Raw genomic sequence first — 25616 nt, 5'->3', positions numbered from 1 at the left:
TAGTTGGTATGTATATTTAATTAAAAAAATCTGCTTCTTATGTTATTTTTTTTGTTATAGCATTTTATAAATGATAATATTGGTGTTAATGTTCACTTTATTTAAAATTAATTCAACATTTTTGAATGTTCCATTCAAAAATGTTATTAAAAAGGCATGTACACCATAAAAGATGACTATTGAGGTCTATTGTATGTATATATATATACATACAATATATATATTTATAAAACGGACAAGTCAAATCAAGCAATCTGATTGGTTCTTAGCCGTGATATACTGAGCGTATACCATGGGTAGAATTGTAAGTTACTTTTCACAACAAGTCAGTATCCCTCCGCGTCTACGAAAAACAGTATACCGATGGGCTGGAACAAGAAAGCAGCGGAGAAGTAACGGGGCAGAAACCCTCCTTTTTACGCAGCGGTCCAGATCACATCAAACGGCAAAACATATTCAGTGTGCAGTTCCTTTGGCATTAGGGCAGGGATATCTAGACACTTTCCAAGGTTTGACATAATGAATTGTGCTACTTTTAAAGCAAGCAACGATGTTTTCAAATCTGTAATCAAAGAGGTCCGCAAAAACACTATCGACCAATCAGATTGCTTGATTTGACTTGTCAGTTTTATAAATATATTTGCATTTCTTCAGTTACGAAACAAATTNGTACTCAGATGAGTACCTGGAGTCAGTGTTTGGTACTCCAACTTCCGGCTCCCTCAAAGTTCCCATGAAGCCCTCTGTATCGCGAATATCAGCGGGTGGCCCACCCGCTGATATTCGCGATACAGAGGGCTTCATGGGAACTTTGAGGGAGCCGGAAGTTGGAGTACCAAACACTGACTCCAGGTACTCATCTGAGTACCTCACTGAGAAAGTTGTGTGCACCCCTGTATATTTAAGCAATAGCTCACGACAGGCCGTGGTATATGCTCATTATATCACAGCTAAGGGGCTGCACACAATTTTAAATAAAGTGAACATTAACACCAATATTATCATTTATAAAATGCTATAACAAAAAAAATAACATAAGAAGCAGATTTTTTTAATTAAATATACATACCAACTACAAAATAAGTGGGTATTAAAGTGTAAATGGACAACAAAACGGAAATGGAATTGGAAATGCCAGTCTTTTTCTCATCATGCATCTTGTGTGTAGTGATCCAGTATCGTTACCATAGCCTTGCCCTTTAACAGTTATTACGAGCCCTGGATGTAATGAATGTATGCATGAATGAATGATGTAATTAATGTAATGGTCAGATATGTCTTCATAACTGTATCCATAAGTTTTACATTCACTCAGTTATAATGTGGTAGTTATACGTATATCGTTTAAAATTATTATTGATCACATTATACAGTACATATTTCTTAATTTAAGCTCCAGTATATATGAATATGTTTGGTATGTTTTTTTAGGTATTTGTTATTGACCGAGTAAGCGCTTTTATTTTGAAGGCAGTTTTTACAGGCCTCTTCCGAAATGCATAGGATATTCGCGCACCGCAATACAACGTGGGGGCTGGCTTGACTTTGTTTTCCGAAGTGAAGCCTGGCTTAACCGCAGTTGTTTAGTGCAGTTTCATTTGACTTTTTTATATGTTTTATATCAAGCCGATGTGATAGTGCCTTGAACCAGCGATTTCTCTAATATGGAGAAGGGGGCAACTACACTGGTTGTAAAGAGAATACAGTTGTGTACAGGTCAATGAGAAAATTACACTTTTTATCACTGAAAGTTTTCGAGTTTATGGTCTCAATCCGTAATGTCATATACTTATTTCTAAAAGTTATGATCCATTTTGATTAATAAACAGACAATAAAGCAGGGAATGCTTTAGAGCAGGGCTACCTTTTGATTGACAGGACACTGTGTTGTCTGATTTGCAAGTTGTCTGTAATTTCGTTTTAAAAGTTCAACCTCTCTCACAATGTGTTTCCTGTTCCAGAAAAGTATGTGTAACCTTTTAGATGCCTTAAGATATCTTTATCAGGGTTAAGTGTCACTTTGATTAAAAAAAAATAGTAAGACGGGGATGGAAAACGCCAAGACGGCAATGTCCAACATGCTCAATGCTTAAAAACCGTGGTCCATCAACCGATGGTTGACATTAATGACCATGATATGTTTTCTTATATAGTCTATCGTTTTGCTAGGATCATCTTTCTAATTTTCTTTAGACTTTTTAATATAATATGTAATGTGGGAAACAGCTGGGAATCTGATTTGGCAGCTGAAACTGTTTCATTTGTCAGTGTTTTTATTTTAATATCCATTACAGCCACAAAAGGTAACTATCATGGGGAAACCATTTTTTGCCACCTGTTTCACAGATAAAACATATTATTCAAGGAACTTAGAAAAGAAATCCTCCAATACTGTGGTTTTGCCTTTCTAAAGTAAATTACAACAATTTAGATAAAACTGAGACAATGGATAGCTATAATGTTTTTTTCCAACTTGCCTCTCAGGGTTTCCGTAAGAAATCCCAAAATTATCTTTTTATTTTGCTCAGTGCTCTTTGAAGAGGACCAACCAAGGCCTATTTGTCATGAAATACTCCAATACTGAGCCTTGTCCCAGGTGGATTTGTCTGAATTAAAACACAAACTAGCATCTCACATCAGTCTAGAGGGGAAGTCCGACAATATGTTGGTATTTATGGTCTGCATGTATCTGTGTGTCTATCTAGAAAACAAAATGTCTGCGCCTGGAACTGAGAACAGGGAGTCATTACTCAAGATTAGGTTACATATGTAAGACCAACTATTGTAGCAAACTCGTCTCACCTGGACCCATTTTAAAGGTTACATTTTTCCTTAGCTGGCTTTTTTACATTACAGCCCCCTAAAAATAATAAATAATAACAGAGGGATATGATGATCAGGGAGTTATTTAACCCTAAAATAGATATTGTGTGAAAGATGTGTTGCATTCTGTCAAGTGCACTAGGGACTACCCTGAACCTGCTTCTATTTAAAACACTACATGCTTTTGTTCATGTCGGCCCACAAAACATATCAGCACTTCCACAGTAATGAGGCATGCCAGAGTAGGCTGGCACCACCAAGGTCAACACTTTGCAACCTTTAAAGGACAGTAACATCTAATGTATGTTTCATAAATAAGAAATACACACTCTATATACACATTTTAGTTATGTCACACAGCACACACTCATATGACCCAAAGTGATTCAGCATTATGTGAAGGTTTTTTTTCCCACTGCAATCCCAAGAGAGAGAAAGACAAAAAAAAACACTAAATGCATCTATCTTTAAAGTGAGCACACTCATGACATGGTTTCCATGGTTTCCTTGTAAACCTGTAAACATCCTATCGGATGTGACAGAAATATTGCTTACATACATAAATCAGTTGAATTGGGGCATAGCCATCAATCGCTCAATACATGCTGGGACTCCAATCTGGCCAAGAGGCTTTAAAAACAATACATGCAATATTTGTTATGAGAAGATTGAGCGAACTATGTTGTTTAAGTCTGTGCTGTAGTCATAATAACCCAGACCTGCTGCACTTGACCCAGGAATTATATATGTACCCAGTAGTCCTTAAAACAACCACTTGTTGTCATGTGCTATTGCATTTTAGCATGTATTGTGCTCACATGGTAATAATAATCCAAATGAAATGTGTCTTTAGTTTTTGCTGTGTGCTCTGTGTATGATGGGGACTTTTTTTTGCAATATGGGCTCCGGAGGTTAATCTAACCATGTGTTTAACCTTTGTGCCCCATTTTTAAAATGTGTTCTGATATCATTTGAGGAAAACAATGTCCGTGCCAAATATAACAGCTGCCATTATAACGTATTTAATAATATTATTTTACACTTTAGTTACATTTATAAGCACTATAATTCCTGACAAAATACTCATCTATTTATTTTAAAAGCCAGTGTTTCCATAATGCTAATGTTGTAGTTATGAAGTAAAAATAAAATCATAAAGATTGATTATCTTGTTATGCGATATCTGTGATATGTCAAAGATTACCAACAACATTGATTTTGATGCTTTGTTATGTCAGATGGTGAAACCTACACAACACCTACACAGTTTATTTTTAACTTAAGGTAAAAGCTGAGGTTACATTTGAAGTAAAAACTCAGACTAATGACAACATAAAGTTGCCTCGCATTATCACAGCCAACCAATTAAATACAATTAGAAGGACAGAAAAGTTTCCTGGTGAGGCACCAAGTTTGATTGTGACTTGTTGGGTGCAGAATGCCAAAGAGTGGATGACAAACATAGCACCATAAAGGTTATTGGGTACAAGTGACCTCTGCTGAGGAGCAGAGAACAATCTTGTTGTTTCTAGGCTTTCCCTGCACACAAGTGCCTGTATTGAGACTAGTTTTTTTCACCCCCTCCAGGATTTGAATGACCAGTACAACAAATATGTATTCTTTAGTTTCAGACTAAGGACATCATCCCTTTTGACAGAGGCGATAATTCTGTCAATCAACAGAGCTGTTGAGTTAACAAGCGGTGGCATCTCGTTAATCCCGGTGACCGACCAATAATTTCTGACTGAGAGGTGGGCGGTGTCACAAGGCAAAACAGTGATACTAGAAACATAGGAGACGTCTCACTACGTCCTTTTTTCAAAGTACCACAATTGTCTTCCTTTACTTGATGAAAATGTTAGTAAAAATCAAACCCGATTTTGATGTTCACATAATTTGAATGTGCTTCTACTTTGTTAGGAAGTTGGCAAAAACAATTTTTTAATTTGAGGGAAAAGTCCAAAGTAGAGCTGAATATTAATGTTGGGTTCACACAAAGAAACCAGCTGGATGTCAGTCATTTATAAAAAGAAACCTACTTTGCAAGGAAGGAGCAGTCACTTTTCATTAGCTATAGTGGAGTGATTCATTGTCTTAATAGAGGATCTTTGGTGCACACATCCAACATATAAAAGCTATCTGCTGTTACATGCCATTCAGATTTTTCACTGTTTACATTGAGGCATGTTCTGATCCTGCAGATTTTGTTTTGTTTACCGGACTATTTTATTTATTTTTCACATCTATTTCCTTGTTTTTTTCAAAGGTGCAACAATGTCTGATGAGTAAGTGCTTCACACAGGTTAAAAGTTATGTTTTCCACAGTGTTTGTTAGCCTAGTTATCAAAGATTTTTGTTTCAGAATAATAACATCGTGTCTTGTTTGCTTGTATTTCTGATTTCTTTTATCCAAAAAAATCCATCTGGCCATCAAAGTGATGTAAGTTTCACCCAGAACCACTCTGTAAAACTCTCCAAAAAGTTGTTTATCGTTGCTTAAATTAATTGTCTTTATCCTTTCTCCTCAGTACATGCCACCCCCGATTGCCCCGAAGGTAGAGCCAAAGGTAATACTTATTTGAACTGACAATGTCTTTATGATAACAGTGACATTGTGCTTTTTTGTCAGTATGAGTCTGCGTCTCTGACTGTCTTTGTAATAAATGTAAAAACTTTCCTAGAAAAAACAATACTATTCGCTATACATTTTAATATATGATTGCTTTTATTTTTGACCGTACCAAGTTTTAAGGGACATATAATAAAATACTGTAAAACCATTTATGTATTGTGTATGTAAGTTACATAATAATTCACATTGTCACATTAGTTAGGGCAGCTTCAAACAGGTAACTGCTTGAAAATAGGGATCTATTTTAATATGTTTTTAAAATCAAGAGTGTGTTATCGTAAAAAAATCAGTTGTCATATGTCATATTTTTTATATTTTCAGCCCAAAAGCAAGATTTCAGCCTCCCGCAGGCTATCGTTGAAGGTAAACTACTCATGTGTTAACATTTTACCTTACAAACTATACATCGATCTGTTAATGTGAGGGACTCATTTTTATATTAAAACCCAAATAAAATGTAAAAAGGAGCTCTGATGATAATTATAATCATCCAGATCCTGTTACTGACTCGTGCATCAGAACAACTGGAGGCAGAGAAAGAAGTGAGAGAGGAAAATAAGGTCCAGTACCTGGGAGAGAATCTCCCACCGCTCCAGCTCTCCGGTTTGGAATTGGAGGAAATTCAGGTAAAATGTGTTACGAACAATAAGACTAACCATACAATATTGATTATGTAAATACAGTAATCATGTGTTTCGTTAATGTACTCAAATATAGTGTGGATATTTGTTTGCTGTTTTTTTCTTAGAAAATCTGTAAGCAGCTTCATGAAAAGATTGATAAGGTGGACGAGGATCGGTACGACTGTGAGGCCAAAGTCATCAAGAACAACAGAGATGTATTTCATGCACCAGGACACACCAGATTTAAAGGGAAAACAAAATAGAAGCACAAGAGAAATTGATTCTGTAAGCACAATGTCACCAACTCAGTCTTTCACCTTTTCTAGATCCACGAATTGAATCTAAAGGTGCGTGACCTTGGAGGGAAGTTCAAGAAGCCAGCTCTGAGAAAAGTGAGAGTGTCTGCTGACGAGATGCTAAAGGCTCTCTTCGGATCCAAAAACAAGGGCTCCATGGACCTGAGGGCAAACCTCAAGTCTGTAAAGAAAGAGGACAACAAACAGGAGAAGGTACTGCTACTCAGACACAGAGAGAGAACATATATCTGAAACTGAAAAAAAACCTAATGTGTTTCTGTGCTTTTTGATACCTTAGGAGCTGAACAACGAGGTGGGTGACTGGCGTAAAAACGTGGAGGCCATGTCTGATATGAAGGGCAGGAAGAAGATGTTTGATGCATGAGAAAAAGAAAACGGAGTGAAATTGTTACAATAAATAAATATTTATACATAATGTTAAAAAAAATTGCTGCTGCTGTTTGTTCAAAAGTATGACTTTCATGTGCCTGTAGTTTTTAATATATTCTCGAGTAAACCATATGTTAAATAGAGTTGTGAATACACAGTACTGCCTGATAAAGTTGTTATGTAAAAGAAAACAATAAATATGTACATATTGTCTCTCCTTTTGTTGCAATCACACTTATTCACAATAGATTCAAAGTATAGGTATGGAAAGTATTGAAAAACTTGTGTACACATTTAATTTTGACCAAATACTTGAAGTATTCTTCAGTAGTGTTGATATAACGACTAAGTGGGTTAAGGCAAATAGAACAGTCTGATACGTTCAGAAAATAACATCCTTTTAGCCATCGAGCCATTATAAAAAAGGAAAGACAACACTTGCACCATGATATGACAACCAAAATTGAAGAAGAAATCTTGCATTTTTCCACATGGATACAATGTATGTATATTTGTGTATTTTGCAAATATGTATTATACAGAAACTGAATGTAGCCTCTGCTCTAATACTGCAACACAGTACATTTTCACAGCCAGTTGTTTTTTTAAACTGTAAAAATGTTTTAAACATTATCTTCAGGTTTTTATTTATAACTGCAGTGGACTTGGCATTGTCCTTGAACAAAGTTATCAGAAGGGCATAGTGACCGTCTATCATGTACGGTGTCATTGCTTAGCTACGTCATTGACTTACAGACAAAAGTACCGAAGATATTTTCTGTCAGAGCTGGGATATACTTAGCCTTTTCTTTGAACTGGAATGAATTCCTCTCCAATAATAAACGGTAAACACTGTCACACATGCAGAAGCTGTCCTTGGACTGACTTCAGAAAGTGTCAGTCAAATGGAGTTTGGATGATGGAGCGGTGACAAGATGGTTCGGCAGCCCCCGAGGAATTTATGAGTCCTTGTGAGGATCTGTTAAAATGCAACATGTGTCTGTGTAGACGCCAGTGTACACTCAGACTATTATTCCTGCTGTCCACGGCATTTTCATCACCATTGTAAAAGCTTAAAATGATTCCAATGTGTTTCTCTTAAACTGTGTTGTTAAGACAGAAATATGGTAGGCGTCCATTTTTATAACATTGGCTGTCTGTTTGCTGTTTTAACAATGCTGAGGGAAGGCTGTATGCTAAAGGTGTTAAGGTTATTAATCCGTAACAACCTTCAGGCAAGCAGTGTGTCTTATGTCACATTACAATACTAAACCTTTATTTAACAATGACATTGATCTAATACCCCCAAGTAAACACAGAACAGATTGTGCTTTGATGTCTTTTCTAAAGTGATTTCATGGTATTACTCTCTTGTGATGTGCCATTGCTTTTACTGTCATAATAAATTGCTATATTGAAGGCCTAAACATTTGCAAACTGTTGATTTTTCCCCCCCAAACTTGACTTGATTGCGTTCTTGGGGCCTGGGCAAAAAGCTCTAAAGCACCCCGAACAAAGTTGCCAAAAGGCAGCCCCTCAATCAAGTTTCACCTGGAAATGTGAAATGTATTATATCTTCGATTTACACATGGCATGTATTGCACGTCTGTCCGTCCTAGGAGATGGATCCCTCCTCTGTTGCTCTCCCTGAGGTTTCTCCCATTTTCCCCTTTAAACTGTGTTTTTTCTCCGGAAGTTTTTCCTTGTAGGCCTACGATGTGAGGGTCTAAGGACAGAGGGTGTCGTATTTTCATACTGATATTCTGTACAAACTGTGAAGTCCACTGAGACAAATGTAACATTTGTGATATTGGGCTATATAAATAAACATTGATTGATTGATTGAAATATTGTGGGCATATGTAGCATGGTGAGACGCACAAAAATAGCTTCTTAGAGGCATATCTTAAATCCAACAGGAAGTCGGCCATGTGATTCACTTAGTTAACCGATATGGATGGTGTGTTTTGGTGTGACAGGGTGGCTCAATAGCGCCACCTAAAAAACTTTACGAAGCAGCCCCTGCTGTACGTTACACCGGTTACACCTAGATTTACAATAACAGGCATGTGAATCACACATTTCACTTGCCATGCCACTGAAATTTGTTGTTACTTGGACATACATTCTCCAACCTGCTCAACATGTTGTGCTTGATAAGAGTCCCGGCCTGAGGACAATTACAGGTTTTGACAAAATGTATTTGCATTAAAATGTAATGGGTGGTGCTTGGGACATAGCAACATAGCATACATCCTGTTATTCAAAACTGAAAATAAATTTGAGAATGTGTCTAAAGAGCTATTTTTTAGTTTTAAGTCTTTAGCCAGACAGTAAACAGCCAGAATATCTCAGATTTGTGATATCAGTTGAGATTGCTCAGTCCACTACTTGCATTGCATTTTATATGAAAATTAATAAAAGCACACATACTGGACGGAAATTAAGGCAAAAGTAATTTATTTCTCAGATTGATGAAAGCATGGTAAAAAAGAAAAAACTACCTGAGAGAAGAGACTCGTACAACAAGGCAGTTCGTCTGCCAGCACAAAGAGATGGATGAGGTATATCTAAAAATAACAATGTAAGAGATGAAGGAGTAGTAAAAGAGGAAAGCATGAAAAATTCTGGTCAATACAGAAACCACATTTCAAAGTTTCAATGCATGAACATGAACAAGGGGAAATCACACTCATCTTGGCAGTGTTACAAACCAAAACCACCAGCAGTCTGGCATCACACCAGAATTTGGTGTTTTTGGTTGCCCTTAATAAAAAGAGAAACAATTCAACATGTATTACATTTCAAAGTCTAAGAAAGGCACAAGACATGTAACTGGAATGTGGACAATCAGAGAAAATGCTGTATTGCCAATAAACAGTATGAAAAAAATACACAATATGTTTCAGCTACAATATTTCCTGTATTACTCCTGTATTTACTGCTGACAGTCAAAATAACTCTTCCCAAGTTTCAAGAAAGATTTTGTGATTTGTGAAATTACAATTATTTTTTTGAAAAAATAACTATTACGTTTAGCAAATAGAGTAATACAAATAATGTGAGCTGGCAGTACAGACAAACATTTCAGTACAACTAATCTGTGACTAAAATGGCCAATAATTCTATATTTACATTTTCAATAGTCTGTCATGTTAAAAACCAAACCCTGATTTTCTTTATATTATAAGAGGTTATTCCAATCAACTTCTATTATCTTTGGTAGGTGGCAGTGTAGGCAAAAAAGCAGTTATTCTGCGAACAGTTTTTTTGTTTCAGTTTTCTCATATTGGATTGTTTATTCATATGCCAACACTGTCTGTAATAAGTTGGGCAACTCAAACATACCTGTCAGAATATAACTAACAGTCCTTCTCTGACAACACTAGATGATACACTCGTAAAATTAACTTAAACATTTAAATTCTTTCCAGTTTAAGGCTTTTCCTGAATCTGTAAAAACAGCACTTTGTGGCCCCAGTAGGCTACCTGAATAGCCACATTCACAAAAGAAGGCACATTAAGTATGTAATGGAACAAATAAGTGGGGGCACTTAACAGGTAAACGGAGGTACACTTAAAATAACTTCAAACTCAAATACAAATCCTACACATTGACAAAATAAATATAAAATTTCCCATAATTTACAACATGAAAAATAAGGCTGTGTTTAGAAGAAAATCTGCTGTCAAAAACAGATATTTCCTTTTGTCACAAACAAAACAAAAAGTTAAGACTCATGTGCAAGACTTGTGATGATATAGGTCACTTGTGTGTATACATCCTTGAACTTCCATTTTGAATTCACGTTTTTGTCTTTGGATCAGAGAAGTTCCTTTGCAGTAGGTAGTGCAGATGATCTTTGCCTCAGTCATGGTGTATCTTCATTTGTAATATCACACAGTCGTTGGCACTCATCCACCAGTACCCTAGCAGTAGTCAACAGAACATCCAGTGTAATAAACTCTATCAGTAGTATTTCCTTAACAACGATTGTCACTGCTGTGGATTGCTTTTTCTCCACACAGCTCACATAATGAAGACAGTATCCGATCTTTGGACACCGTGGCTGTCGGTCAGAAGGTTGTGTGGTTATGCATGTATCAGGCTCTGGCCTTAAAGTGCTCTGGTTGCCGTGGTTGTAACCATGGCGATCATTGTTATGGTGCAGTGAGCAGGTGACAGGCTCAACTGTGCCTAGGCGACACACGGCGGTTCCACATGCCACGTTTGGAGTGATAGTGGTGGAAGAACTTCCTCAAGTAGAACCTCTCCACCTCCAGTCCTGCCTGGAGAATCCTGAAGAAGAAAGGAGGGGAGAGTTTGGTAACTTACATTTATATTAAGGTTAATAATTGTCCAGCACTCAATGAAAACAGGCGTAAACTGTTTATTCTTGCGGCGCAGATTTCGATATAAATACAAAAGTTAAACTACTTATTAACAGAAATACGTATACTAGTTGGTTTGATTTACATTATTTTGTTCAACATTAGATTTCGACTGATTTATTTGAGATATATATTTTTGTATTATAAGAAAAGTCATGTGAAGGTAAATGCCGCCTTGTTTTTTCATCTGATTATTAAAAATGGCTTATAACCTAAAAATAATAATAATAATAATAATCTTGGAACATAATGCAGCGTGAGGTCCATGCTCACTGTAATATACACTGCTTTAGGAACATTAAAAAAAATTACTTACTACACTGTAGTGTATCACCTGTTCGTCCTATTCAATGCATTCAAGCAGTTATTTTGTAATCCATCTGCTCCACTCAGTGTTTACACTCAGCCAAGAGTTCTTTTAAACAACTTTAACAGGACATGCATGAACTTGTTAAAGTCGAGTATGTAAGTGGAGAGACCATTATTACTGTTGGTAACAGCAACACTGAGTGGCAACACATATTTCAAATTGGCCTATTAAAAAAAAACATTATTCACAATAAAGTGGAACAAAAAACATGAATTTCAAATAGAGGAAATAGAAGAAAAAAATATGAGCAAGAAAAAAATTAATCTGAAGAAACAAGGCGAAACCTGTCGAGGAGCTCCCAGTCTTCTCCTCCCCAGCGCTCTTTGAATTCCTTGGTGTTCATTCCTCCCACTGCGTCCAGATCTGACTTAAAGATGCCCAGCAGGCCAAAGCCGTTGACCTCCCAGTAACCTGCAACACAGGTGGTATGTCCAAATGTTCATATAAATGTAAAATTGCGTACATCCACTATTCTCCTAAAAGTGCAATACTTACCAGAGCGCTGCTTTTGGTGTTTGAACATTAAATCAATGTGAGCAAAACATTACTTTGTATTCATCTACCCCTGCCCCTTGTTACAACCTGGCAAATCTGATTGTGGGGCTGTGGGGATTAAGCTGTTAATCCTACATGTCAATGCAAATTAAGAGCTTTGAGGTTTCGGTGTGGATTCCTTCCCATCTGTGGATGCAGACAACTTGCTTGTTTTAATACTGACTACCTGAGTCGACAAAGGAGCATTGAAAAAGTGGGCTTCCTATGATGGGTCAGTCGTAACACAACAAGCACAGAACACAGAAAAGCGTACAGTAATCTGTATATATAGAACAGGCACAACACAAAAAGTCTAGGAATGGCAGCTTTTCATGTCAAACCAAACCAGCCAATTTTTTTCTGCAACGAAAGGCTTCCAGCACTGTCCCCTCTTCAAGTTGACCTTCTCTCTCCAACTTTGCTGTACATCTAACAGGGTTCCTACCCTCACTCCTGACTACTAACTAATTTAACAATATCTCACTGACTTAACTGAAGATGGGAGAATTTGCATCTACCTTTGGCATCTAATGGCATAGCCCCGCAGGACAGTCTCAGCACTATTGGAGCAAACGCCATGTATCCCTCCACACAGTGCTTCCTGATGGTGTCAATGATGGAGGGAGGGAAGTGGATGTGGAGGTCGCACAGAAACACAATGCTGTGGTCATCCTTAGGGAGAAGAGAAAATCAATACAAATATGGTTTTACTTTTATTTACACGTGTAAATGTCTATTCATTTTAAAACTCTGTTGCAATACTCACATCTATAAGATCGATTCCTGCCTGCAGACCCGCAGAGCGCTCAAAGTTTCCGCTCAGCTTCACATACTGGTACCTGATATGTTCAACGGGCAACATCTTAGAACAAATATGTTCTGTGTGATCGTTTTAGTACATTAAGATTGAACATCAAAGTGAAGAAAATAAACACACACATACCTGGGGAGTGAGGACTTCTTTAGAGCCTTCCTCACATCAATGTCAGTGCTGTTGTAGTCGGCGATGATGAGGTTGAAGTTGGAGTCTCTGGTTTCTCTGAAAAGTTGTTCCATATCTGAAATCAGCTGCTGCACCCAGCGAGCCTGGTTTTTCACTGAAAGTTGTATAGACAATTGGTCAGTAATGCATGAATAGACAAAAAGTGAAAAAAACATCATCAGTATTTAACTGTCATACTGAATAGACACTCAAAAAAAGAAAATATGAATTGAGTAAGACATTTTGATGGTACTATTGTCATATAATACATCTGATGAAGACAAAACAACAGAATATAATCAGCATACATGTATCTTTAACTAAAGAAAAGGAACTATTGAAAATGTTATCTACAATCAGTATTTCAATGTCAACTCCCTTGACTATATTATTCTTCAAAAAATAGACAATACTGACATTAATACACCATATATTTGATTACTGAAGTGAATAAAGACCTCTGGGCACTATTCTTTAGCCTCAGTGTAAACTGAACAATTTCATTGTATAAGACGAGCTCAACAGTCTTGCCATGACACAATCTCCAGGGTGCCAGAAGGTTTTTCTCTTTGATATTTCATTTTAAGGATCTAATCCCGTGAGGCCTGTCTTTATTCCTGTGCATTTAAAAGATTGGCTTCTGTGGTTTCCTCTTTTACCAAAGGTCCACTGAGGTCTGAGTTTTTATTCAGCTCTGAATCCGCTATGGATGGCAATATAATGGAGGTCTTTTTTTCTTAAACAAAATAATGACTAGGATGCTGTGGTTGGGACATGGCTAATAATAGTAATATGAGACCTTCTACAGGTAATAGGGTCAAAGAAGTAAGTGCTGACATAGAGAGTTGTTTGTTATCCATTAAAGTAAAATGTTTATCACCCAAGTACCTTGAAGATTATTGTATTTGTGACTCAAAAAGATGGTGAAATGAAATCACAAATGAACAAATGAACAAAAGGGGCATGTGAAGGGTGGATGTACCTGGTACTATGAAGTGAACGGTGGCCTCTGGGTTCCAGCGGAAGCCCACCGGGTTACACAGCACCAGCTGAGGTTCCTGTCGTTGGAAACGGAAGTCCTTGCTGGGCTGCCTGCTATGGCGGGTCAGAGTGTAGATGTAGTGCGATAGGCGCAGCAGCTGGCCATTTGCATCTTTCAGCTCAAGCTCCACAAGGTAGCGGCTGCCCTGCATCCCGTCCACACGCTTCACAACGTTAACCACACGCACCAACGTGAACTGCCTTCAAGGACAGAAAGAATATAAAAAAACATAGTGAAATGCACTTTTAATATATACAGGTTTTTAAATGTATACGTGAAGAAGCTCAGATTGTACTTGCTATTATATTTAAATGAAAGGTTGATTCCACAATGATTTTTTTCTCCATTTATTATATACTAGTTGTTTTTTCACTTAGGTCAGTGGGTCTCAAACTATGGGTCAAGCTCACCAAGCTGTTCTAAAATAGATGTGAAAGGTTGTTACATAATAAACAAGAAGGAAGTTAAGAAAAACATGAAGTATTTCTGCTACACAAATACTGGAAGGCTGTTTTTTCTTTTTGGTTTTATTTTATACTGAAATATGTATTCAAATTAAAACATTTCACATCCCGCAGAGATACCAGTATTCATCTTGCAGAAGTTAGGCAACCAAAACAAACTGCATTCTATCTTTTTACCCATTTAAAAAAAACTCATATTGAGGCTGATTTCTGCCATGAAAGCAACTCAAGATTCAGGTGATGCAGTCCCTGGTGCAAATACAAAAAAAGTAGTTACCCATGGTGCTTTTGATTGAGTTGGTCCATGAAAGCCTGGACTATGAGCAAAGCGTCACGGGGCTGGAGGAGCACGTTGCCTGAGATGTTGCATTGTAGGTCGATCCAGTCCGACCGCTGAGCCTGAAGGTCCAGGTGGTTGACCTGGAAAGTCTGGCTCCAGTTAACCTCCGTGTCAAACACCGGCGCTGGGGTAAGATCCTCATCATCCGTACCTTCAAAGTCTTCCCCTGGTCGCCACAGAGACTCTCTCTGTCTCACTGCCCTGTTACGATCCTCCTCTTCTTTCCCTCCTTGGTCCTCCACTTCTCTCGTAACTGACTGTTTTTTCTCCATTTTCCCTTCAGCCATAATTTTTGCTCTATTAATGCTATTTTCTAGATCCTGCAGAGGCATTTTCTTCTTTCGCTCCCTATCCCTACGTTTGTTTTTAGTATATGTGTCCCTCTGATTTAGCAATACTACAGAGCGCTCAATGTCCTTCTTAGGAGTCGCAAATTGGTGATTTGCAGTTGGCTGAAGATCAATCTTTACTAACTTCCGCTGAAGGTCCACTGTGGGGTTTTCAGGCGGAGGAGCATCCTCCTTAGCCTTCTCTAAGGGTTGAAGTTTTGAGTCTTTGAGTCTCTGATTTTTGGTACTGTTCATTTTACGGGACCTCTGTATATTAAGCCGTTTAGAATGGAGCTGCTCTGAGGGGACTGCTGGTTGTTCCATTGGTTTAAGCTGCTCTCTGTCCAATGACTTCATGGGATTTGTCTTTCCTGGTCTCACAGCGGTCTTTACTGATTCAGGCTTTCGTTTCTTTGCTGGTTTTAACTTTCCCTTCAGTTTTATCTTGTCTACTTTTTTAATCCGGCTCTCCAGCTTTAACTGTGAGTGGTTGTGTTGCAGAGGCGGTTGATGTTTTGAGGCTGGTGTTGTTTGCTGAGGTTGGGCTGGTTTCTGTTGCTCTGGCTCTGGGACAATGTCTTTCAGTTGCCTCCTTTGCAACTCATCTGTGTGCCGTCTTGTGTCAGACGTGTTCTGTAGCTTGTTATTAGTGTCTTGCACGACTAAGGAGAAGAGTTTGCGCCTGCGTTTCTGAGCATAATCATCAAAATCATCACCATAGTCTGGAAAGATTGCGTTATCAACCTGGTCCCGCCCCGCTTCCTTTTCTCTTTGATAGGTTTCATTGTTAAAGTAATCTTCCTCAACTTGCTCCGATTTTCTTCTTTGGAGGCCAAAATCTAACAGAAAACGAGAGTGTTATAGACTGACAATACAAGTAATTTAAAAAAAAATTAATTAAAAAATTAAAAAGACCTTGTCCTATGTTTCCTGTTTCCTGCGTATCAGGTCGGTCTAATCTCATGTATCTGGAGAAACCAAACCTAGAGACAACACACATAATCAGACAGAGATTAATAATACCTTAATTGGCCTGATGTTAGATTAAGATCACAAATCACTGTATTGCTTGAACTGAATCTCTTCAAAAAAATAATAAATAAAACCCTTTCATGTTGTGATGTGAACACTGAACAGCACCCTCTGTTGATCATACTGTAAACCTATTTTAATGATTCTCTGTCCCAGTTTGCATTTCATTTAGTACAGAATGACACAAGTGTTACTACATATGGATCATATTAATGCATGGAGTCTTACATCTTCATGTAGTAGGGACTTTCGGGGTAGAAGCAGCTGTTCTCTGTCTCCATGTGTGTAAGTCGGGTGTAGTCATTGGGGAAGATGTAGGACATGTGGACCTGGGAAGAATAAATGACACTGTTAAAGCTATGCGAGCTTGCTGATAAATCAGGGGATCTTGTATTAAGGAACTGCATGTGTTTCTTTTTCTCAGCAGATTTCAGAAAATATGTTAAGTAAGGTGCATATTCAAATAATCTCCACACTAAAATAGTTTTGTTGAGGTGAGGAGGTCAATATCACTCTCATATAAAACTGCTTCTACGTCCTAACTGCTTAACATAAAAGCTGCGTCTCAATTCAACAGCCAAATCCTTCAAAGTATGCATTTTAATGCCTAATACATTACAGCGTCCGTCCCATCTTTAAAAGCTCCCTTAATGTGTGATTTTTTTATGAGAAGGATCCAAAGGCTGGATGGTTCAAGACCAAACATATCCCAAAATATATTGCATTTTAAAATGGCATTCCCAAATGTACTGGGAACAACGGCCTTGAGGGAAAACAGAGTGACACTGCTGACCTGGCTCTTTTCAAAAGCATTTAAAACAAATTAAAGGTCACTAGTTTACACGATGTATCATACCAAAGTGTCAAATCAACATATCGTGTGCTATCAGGGGTTATGCGCAGGAGTATTTCTTTGTTGGCCAGTAACATCCTTGTGTCTTGTTGTCACTAGGAGGTTGCTGGGCAACCAGCACAGACTTCAGGAAGTCAGCCCAAGTGACGAATAATCAGGTTGAGGTTAAAGGATCAACTGAGGGAATCAGAGGCCATGCTACTATGTGAGACGCTTTCCAATCGATGCAGCATGTCTTCATCATCTTTAAACTAGTTCTCCGAGGGCATTATATACTGCCATCATTTAGATTCCTGCTTAGAAGAAACACATATTTAAACAAAATAAGAGTTCTATGAAAGATGGAAAAAACGTCCTGTATAAGTCTGGAGCAGGAACAAGAAACACTGTGTCCTCAATGTAATCTTCATCTGTATTCAGGACTTTTTTGTGTGAATATTGAGCTCTGAAGAATATTGTGGGTGTAAATTAACAAACTTTATAAATACATACAAACTGCAGTCCTTGATAGCGGAGGAGAGGAAAGTCTTTTATTATGTAGCTGGGCTTGTACGAGCAGTCAGGAAGGACACCTTGTAGGAACTTGTTGTCTAGCAAAGGCACTGCAAAACACACACAAAACATTTGAGATAAGATTACTTTGAATTGAGTGGGAGGATATAAGCTGCACAGTACTTGTAATTGAAGAGTCGGAAATGGAAGTTGAGGTCATTTATCTGCTGTGTGGTAAAGAAAGAGGCCAACAATGAGACGTCTCTCACCTTGGTAGAAAGAGTCTCGCGGGTCTTCCCTCAGCATGTCTGCTGCACCTTTCTGCTGTTCTGTGGTGGTGTGCTGGTGGCTTGCAGCCGTCTGTGGTATGTGGGCTACGTCACTCATTAACAAGGCAGACTCATCTGTGGGACAAATCACATGACATGACAGTAAGAGCTGTGCTTACGTTGCAGCAAAACCACTGACTTGACAAGCAGGTTTGAGTTTCCTATCAGTAAAATAAAGGCAAACAGATTTTAGATTGAGACAATGTGAGATGGAGACCCCCCCTGAGCTCTAGATTATGACAGATTTACAGAGTGATGCAGTGTTTAAACAGCAGGATTGATATTTGGGTTTTCTTTGTACTTACTAACGTAGAGGGAGATGTGATGGGATTCAATAACCTTGAAACGAGAGCCTTGGTCAAGGAGCTGCCACTGTGTGAAACCAACACAAAGAACTGCATGTTTCTTCCCATTTATGATTCATAGTGCACAGGAAAATGAGCATAAACCTAATATGGCTATTAGGAACAAGTAAATAACAAATAAAGAAAGGAGGGGATATTTCGTTGACTTACTGCCACCTCCACATGGTCAGTCCCTCTGTGGTTTTGCTTGTGGATGACTTCAAAAAAGTACCTTCTTTGAGCAGACAGCCTGTCAGACAGTAAAGGGTCATATTAAGAAGTACAGTATATTAGTCACATCTGACACAACCTAAACTGTTCCTAAATAGAAACACAATCAATTAGCTTTTAGTTAAGTGTGTGTGTGGGCTCCTAAGTAGTTTATTTGTATTTGATACTGTTAAAGGATTCTTTACCTAATCAATGGCCTAAGGAAATGCTGTACATTTTGCAGAGCTCCTTGGGCAAATGTGTGATATTGAGCTGTATAAATAAAGTTGATTTGATACATAAAGGAATGCTGCAGATCCCACGGTCAGATAAACATCAGTTCACCAGTATATTTTCCTCTGCAGCCTCTTCAAGCAGATATATATATTTTTTTTATAGTTTATTTTGGGTACTACACAGTTTGTTTTCTCTGAAAATATTATTTCTGCAATCTTAAGCTCATCTCATTGAAGCGGACACTTGTGGCAGAACAGGCTCTTGTTGATGTCAACCAACAAAATTAGTCATCATGTAGCCTACTAAATATCCTGCCTGGTTCCAGTTAACCCCACCCACACAGCCTGAAAAGAAACGGCACTATGTAAGCAAATATTGCCATGAAGCAGCAACAACTGTAGGTTGAATTCTCAGAAGTGCATTTCCATTTTTAAGCAGAAATGCTTATGCATGGGTTCTTTGACGTAAACTGCTTACGTTAAGGCATTGGTTTGATGTACTGGCATAAGTTCTACACTTTTACAAAATAAAAAATGATTGGCAAAGTTGATTTTTGATTTAGCTTGTGTTGTTTTATGTATGTTTTGTAGAGGAAGAGTGACAAAGGACAAATGTTAATTCCCGTTTAACAGCGCACCAATCACAATTCGATTCTTTATGTTGCCACTGTTCAATCTGATAAGACCACACTCACACAGCCCCGATGAAGCATGGCATTCTGACTACTTGAGTGTCTCCAACAATTGAGTTTTGCAGTCACGCAAAACGTCTGTGTCATAACAGTTGTTCCTGTTTGCTGATTTTTTTTAAATAAAAGGCCTGTGAAATATATTGCCAAAACTCACCAGACTGGTTTGGAGGTCTGACTGGCATACTTCTCAAATTCACCAGGGGCAGTCCATTCTGTTCCAGTCTAGAGAAGAAAAGCCCACATGTAAACAAATATTACGGACAGTAAGGTTTGAGGAAAGGATCAACGGCTGCTTCAGAAGCTCATAGATTAGCATACCTTTCCAACCCATGCCAATGACTGCAAGTTATCGGGAGAGTCATCTGTGCTGAGCCACAATTCTGAGTTGTCATCAGAGCTCAAAGCAAACACAAAATCTCCTGAGAGACAAGGAGAGAAATAAAATGAGATAAAGTGACTGATTAAGTAAAAGATAGAGTGATACGTATTGCAAACATGTACATGCTAATAGACCGAAACTAGATGAAAAGTACATGTTGTACCGTCAATGTAAGGATGTAGATAACCAAATATCCTGAGCCCGTAGTTGATCCACTGAGGAGAGACGGCCAGCTTCTTAACTGTCGTCCTGTACTGAAAGGCAGAGGAAGTTGAAACACAAAGAGTCAGTCATGATGCTTACTCAAAGTGAGACTACATCTTGAGTCCAGGGACGTGAGGATTTAGCACGTGGATGTAGAATGCACCTCTGAGTGAAAACAAACCGTGTGTGTGTGTGTTTAAAAGCGCTTTAGTCCGAGTGAGTGCAGATGGTGACTTTGCAGCATGAAAATATATTATTACAGTATATTTTCTACTATTGAGTATAGTTTATATTGTTTTATCTTAATCTATTGTATATGTCTATACTTATTCCTGCTTGCACATAATGTGTAAATTGCACTGATGTTTTGCATTAGTTTATGTCTTCTTCTTTATGTCTTAAGTATATTGTATGTTGCAATGTTGAATGAACTTGGGACTAAATATGATAAAACTAAGATGTTGTAATTGTCCTTCTGACAATTAAGCCTTTGAAAATGTAATCTTGAACATGCTAGTGTGGCTAACAGTTTAAACAATCAATTCAACATAACACATGTCAAATGAAGATAAGGTATTTACTCACATGAGGATACAGTGGGTAGTGCATGTTCTTGTGGAGGTCAGCTGTAGAACTGCCACACCAGTCCTCAAAAACATGCAGATTGGCCTGTCCCTTATACTGCAGGAAGGAAGACAGAGGACAGTGTTGGGAGCACTTGTGTTTGTGCTGCAGTCAGTCAGCAGTGGGACAATTAACCATCTGGCTTCAGTACTTGGTAAACTAAAACCTACTAATACAGACTTACGTAACTACTGATTCCAACAGTCACCTGATACCAACTACCCAACCCACTTTCTGAGTACAGACAAGCCTTGTTTAAAGGGTCGGTTTACCTACATTATAAAAGCATTACCTCTAGTGGTAACTAGCTGTGCAGATAGTTTTAGTTTATTTATTTGCTAGTGTTTTTTTAAATAAAGGCTCCTATATTTCTGGAGTCTTCCCAACTGTATGACATTCAATTGAATGTGATTTATGGCGGAGGCAAACATCTCAAAAATCTATTCAAATAATGACACCAAATCTATTTCCATATCTGGGAACAAAAGTGGGTTGGAATGTTTTATCTCTTATTTGAGATGATCTGTTTGATTAAGTTGTATTATACACAGGAGGGCTGGGGTCACAGGAATTATGTGACAGTGGAAACCGTTGTCAAATAGCGCTTCCCCGCCTCGAATCCAACAAAGCCATGAAACAATGGCACACACGCATACAAATAAAGAGGCAGTGGAGGGGCCCGGATGTCCTGTAAACAAACACCTGTGTGACATCTGCCAAAGAGGCCATGTTATCTGATCTGTGTGTGCTGGTGGCAGCACAGAGACAGAATAATGCAGGTAGGAGCCAAAGCCTCAGTATAGCAGTTCATCCGATTTCATTAGCAGTCCAGCTAAATGTTAAGCTGTCATCAGCACAGTAAGTTAAATATTAGCGTGACCCAGGCTCAGAGCTGCTTTCAATCATTTAACAACTTTGTTTCGTTCTGTTTTAATGTCTGTGATCAAAGGCCACTGAGCGGCTGTGGAAAAAAATGCCTTCAAGCTAAAACTCATTTCATTCATGGGTCTACCGCACCTTTTTAGCTTTCCTTCCCTTCTAAATCTGTGAAGGGTGTGACATTTAATGGACTTCCTTAATGGTATTGCTGTGTACTCTCGTGAAAGCTTCACAATTGTGAGCAATTTCAGCTTTTCTTTTACTAGTGTGATTTAATAATGAATAGCTTTGTGTTTTAGAGTGTAAGTTGGACAAAACACTACAATTGAGGACACTATCTTAGACTATAGAAAACTGAGAGAATACTGTTCCCACTGTTTATAGTCCAAACAATTAATCAGTTAATTGAGAACATTTCGGCAGATGAATCAATGTTGACAACAACAACAAAAATCAATTAATTAAATAATACTTGATCAAGTTGGGGAGAAAATGCTTTTAGTTGAATTGTATTAATTTTCAAACAAAGTAGAATTTTGATGGATATTACTGGGATAACTACTCTAGAATAAACATCATAAAAATCCAGGGCAGTTCACAAATATATTGTCATATCCGCCCGTTTAGTTTTAGTTTGGTTGCAACATTGATAGTTAATGAATCAATAGGTTTGAGGAGTTTTAGAGAGTGAAAAATTTCCCATCAGCGACTTGGCACCCACGCCTACTGTAGGTGATCACTGGGGCTAATGCAGGTTTGCTTACTCTGGTCTGCGGAGCCAGACACAGCAACAGCCTCCCCTAAACATGAAACATGAGGTGCAAGCAACTGGCCGAAGCACAGCTCTGCTTAATATAGTGGAAACATGATGACAGAGCAATGGAAGCTGCTGAAGAACACCCTACTGGAGGAAACATACTGTACACAAAAGCAAATGAGCTGAGGTGGGAGGGAAGTGGGCAGGCCTGGGCAGGTTATTCAGAGTTCAAAAGAGGTGAGACAGAGCGTTTAAGCATGCAGCACTCTGGAACCCGCTCACACAAACACACACACCTCTGGTTTCCAGCTTCGTGGAGTGTAGCTGGCTCTCCAAGCAGTTGAATCCTCCACAGAGACTGGTTGGTGGTCCCTTCTGACCTGAAAAGCACACACGTTAAAGTCTGAGCCTGTTTTTCCTCTACCTCTCCATGCAAAAACACACACCCTGGTACCAACGTATTTTCTATCATCATTTTTTCCCCCGCCACTAGACTTACCCTTTCGTCAAACATGGATCTCCTCCAGCTGCTGCTGTCAGGATTCATACCTAAGGAAATTATTAAAAACAATCAGCTAACAGGCAAGTATGCATTGACTGTCCACAGATGGGTCCATTTGTCTTAAGAACTCTTATGATGATTTAAATGTAATGTGGGATTTTGCAGGTTGTTATTCATATAAATATGAATTCACATTCAAACAAATGTATTCTAATCTATAAACTGTGTTTCTCTATCTGCTTCTTTTTCTTTTTTAGTTCAGGAAAATCAGTTTATTTACAGAGAGAGGGAGTGTGGAGAGGAGAAAGCATGAATGTACACGTAGGAAGAAAAACTCTTTCAAAGTACTTCTGTAAATAGCATCGCACAACCACGCCTTAAAATGACCTAACTATGAAGGCCCCCCCATCACATCCAATATAAACTCTCTGGATGTCTGATAGCAGGTATACGTAGCCTATTTTAGGTATTACCAGATTTCGATTTTCTCCCTTTTTCATCCATTTATTATGGGCAAACAAAGGAGACCAGTGTCCCAAACGGAGTCCCACCCATCCACTCCCTGTTCCATTTCAATGCAGATGACCAGTGAATTTAACTCATCTTACTAACAGCCTTCCATGAGCTGCTATGGTTTTACTTTGGTAAAACAGATGCAGAAATATTATTCCTTTTAACCTCTTCTGGCATCTTTCAAATTATAGGGTTGTGTGTATTTTAAAGAAGGACCTCTGTGTTTGGTTTTGTATGAGCTTGTGGTGTCATTGAGTGAATTGCAGTCTGTCATTATCACTAGGGTGGAGATCTCCAAACACACACACACACCCTTGAGACATGTGGGACAATTTTGGCAACACACGTAATTCTAGAGTAGCGGTTAGGAAAAGCAAGTGAGGAATATTTTTATCTTCAGCTGCAGTCAGTCCTTTTACTTAGCCTTATACCACTGCCTTTCTGTGACAATATTCGGAGGGATAATGCATTTGTTGAATTATGTTTCTTTTATGCCATCATCAAATTAAATAATTTCAAACTGGCTGTACGGCTTTGTTTGGTGGACTTCCTGACTCAAAGCTGAAATGTTACAGTTGATAAAAGAAAATGGTTGCAGGGCGACAGACTTTCAGCCTTTATACAGAATACATAAATTACATGTAAACAAGGAGATTGGAGGATTTTCATGTGGCTGTTGTATTATCATGACATTTTGGTCTGTGCGCTCTATTTTGTAGACTATATTCTACATTTGGCACAGCTACCCTCCTGTTGCAGCCCAAACATTTTCTCTACTGGAATATTTGTTAGGGTTGGAAGGATTTTAGACACTGTTTCACTTGGTGGGAGTCTATGTAAAGCAAACAGTTAAGACAGTCAAATATGCAGTTCACAAATAGTAAAAGTACCAGATATGGCATAAGTAGCATATTGCAGTCAGGGTCATGCCAAGCGTTTTTTTGCCAGGACACATTCGATCGGCTGGATTAAAGTATGTATCATTAACTCAAATACAGCTGTTACCAAAACGATTATCTAGAAATGATGGAGGATTGCCCATAGAGAGGATGACACCATAGAAATAAAATCACCCGCCCACACAGGCAGCTTTTTCTCCATCAGGACATTTATTAACTGCAGCACTTCAAAGGTTATCTATGTACTTAAGTGCCCATGTGACCTACATGTGGGAAAAACAAGTCGTCCCTTAAAGACCTATATCTGCAGAGCTGAGCCTGAGATCACACTATAGCAGTGACAGTCTCACCCTTTCAGTTTCAGTCAGGGGACCCTATAATACAGTTTAATGAAAACATGGACGGAAACTGTACTTTCGACCTCTTTGATACTCCTTTCCTGATTATAACATATTGGTGTGTGTGTGCAGAATGTAGCGTAGCATTGAACTAAGGTGTTTAGTGACGTATTACACATAAACAGTAATGCTTCATGCACTACATATATTTATTTGTAAACACAATATCTAATCTGGTATAGAGATGTCATAATAATTTTAGATATTTTGAGAAGAATATGTTGATCGAATCACTATAGGTAAGCCTTTTTCTTCTTTACATGTGTTGTTTAAGGGTGACAGATATTTAAAAACTGCTGCTTAATTTGAATAAAGGTGAATACTCAAAAGTTTCAAGCTGTGTTAACTAAAAAGGTGTATAGCTCCCGGCAACATAAATTGCATGATCAGATTAGGGACAGCTTCCAGTATGTGTCAAGTTGAAATAGCTATCTATATTTCATGACAAAAACTGCTGTGACAGAGGACTAATGACATTCTTGTCTTTATGACGGTCCTTGTGTCTTACTATGATTGATGAACTTCAAAAAAGCCTGAGGACTGAAAAATCATCATAAGAAATTACACTTGCATTTAAGTGTCAGATAGTGTCTGGCATTTTCTTTAACTGGAGCAACAAAGTACACATGCTATTTCCTCTCATCCTTTTTAAATAATATGACTTAAAAACGAGCCTATGTCTGATTATTGAGTGTACATAAAAAAGAATGTAACATAAAACAATCTTTAATGCTTAAGATTGACAAAAAAACTTTAGATTGCAGCTTTTGACGCCTGTAAAAACGCTGACAGTATATTCTTATATCTCATGTGATTTTTCCATTACACTTTTAGGTCTTCACTTTGGCCTTTCAGCTCTGTTTGGAGGCTATATGTGGTCCTTAACAGAAGTCCCACTGTGTTGAAGGGGCTACAGCCCAGGAATGTGTAGATAGGCAAGCCCTGTAATGTAGGTCTGAGGCATGTGTTTACACGTCAGCCGTTTGTTCGAAGTGTGTGTCTCATGTGTTGTTACTTCTCTCTTTTGGGCAGACACCAACCTGACTATTTTCACTG

General features: G+C 38.2%; 2 protein-coding genes across 2 annotated transcripts in view; one reads left to right on the top strand and one right to left on the bottom strand.

Annotated features, from left to right (window-relative positions):
* The first annotated feature begins 4980 nt into the window (after window positions 1-4980).
* Window positions 4981-6981, top strand: tnni1c (troponin I, skeletal, slow c). The gene is made up of 8 exons (XM_010785244.1): window positions 4981-5108; window positions 5260-5263; window positions 5352-5390; window positions 5777-5818; window positions 5950-6081; window positions 6204-6293; window positions 6405-6587; window positions 6673-6981. The coding sequence occupies exons 1-8, from the start codon at window positions 5098-5100 to the stop codon at window positions 6757-6759; spliced, it is 588 nt and encodes a 195-aa protein (XP_010783546.1). The 5' UTR covers window positions 4981-5097; the 3' UTR covers window positions 6760-6981.
* A 3585-nt stretch (window positions 6982-10566) lies between these two features.
* Window positions 10567-25616, bottom strand: part of b4galnt3b (beta-1,4-N-acetyl-galactosaminyl transferase 3b) — a 16478-nt gene continuing 1428 nt past the window's right edge. The window contains exons 2-20 of the mRNA XM_010785243.1: window positions 22748-22797; window positions 22545-22628; window positions 20574-20669; window positions 19948-20038; window positions 19724-19824; window positions 19560-19627; window positions 18439-18517; window positions 18229-18295; window positions 17864-17998; window positions 17595-17704; window positions 16478-16578; window positions 16133-16200; window positions 14826-16056; window positions 14025-14284; window positions 13004-13157; window positions 12827-12899; window positions 12579-12732; window positions 11811-11937; window positions 10567-11064 (exon numbers count right to left, since the gene is read on the bottom strand). Of these exons, the coding sequence (XP_010783545.1) occupies window positions 10953-11064; window positions 11811-11937; window positions 12579-12732; window positions 12827-12899; window positions 13004-13157; window positions 14025-14284; window positions 14826-16056; window positions 16133-16200; window positions 16478-16578; window positions 17595-17704; window positions 17864-17998; window positions 18229-18295; window positions 18439-18517; window positions 19560-19627; window positions 19724-19824; window positions 19948-20038; window positions 20574-20669; window positions 22545-22628; window positions 22748-22797 (3161 nt within the window). The 3' untranslated portion in view covers window positions 10567-10952. The remainder of the gene's footprint in view (window positions 11065-11810; window positions 11938-12578; window positions 12733-12826; window positions 12900-13003; window positions 13158-14024; window positions 14285-14825; window positions 16057-16132; window positions 16201-16477; window positions 16579-17594; window positions 17705-17863; window positions 17999-18228; window positions 18296-18438; window positions 18518-19559; window positions 19628-19723; window positions 19825-19947; window positions 20039-20573; window positions 20670-22544; window positions 22629-22747; window positions 22798-25616) is intronic.

Source organism: Notothenia coriiceps, unplaced genomic scaffold (genome assembly GCF_000735185.1).
Source record: "Notothenia coriiceps isolate Sejong01 unplaced genomic scaffold, NC01 NC01_scaffold00027460, whole genome shotgun sequence".
Taxonomy (NCBI): domain Eukaryota; kingdom Metazoa; phylum Chordata; class Actinopteri; order Perciformes; family Nototheniidae; genus Notothenia; species Notothenia coriiceps.
Note: the sequence above shows the minus strand (reverse complement) of the source record. Positions and strands in the feature narration are given on the sequence as shown.

Coding starts and splice junctions, on each gene's coding strand:
- tnni1c (XM_010785244.1), top strand. Junction 5,391..5,776: donor CCCCGAAGGTAGAGCCAAAG/GTAATACTTATT, acceptor TTATATTTTCAG/CCCAAAAGCAAGATTTCAGC. Junction 6,588..6,672: donor AGGACAACAAACAGGAGAAG/GTACTGCTACTC, acceptor TTGATACCTTAG/GAGCTGAACAACGAGGTGGG.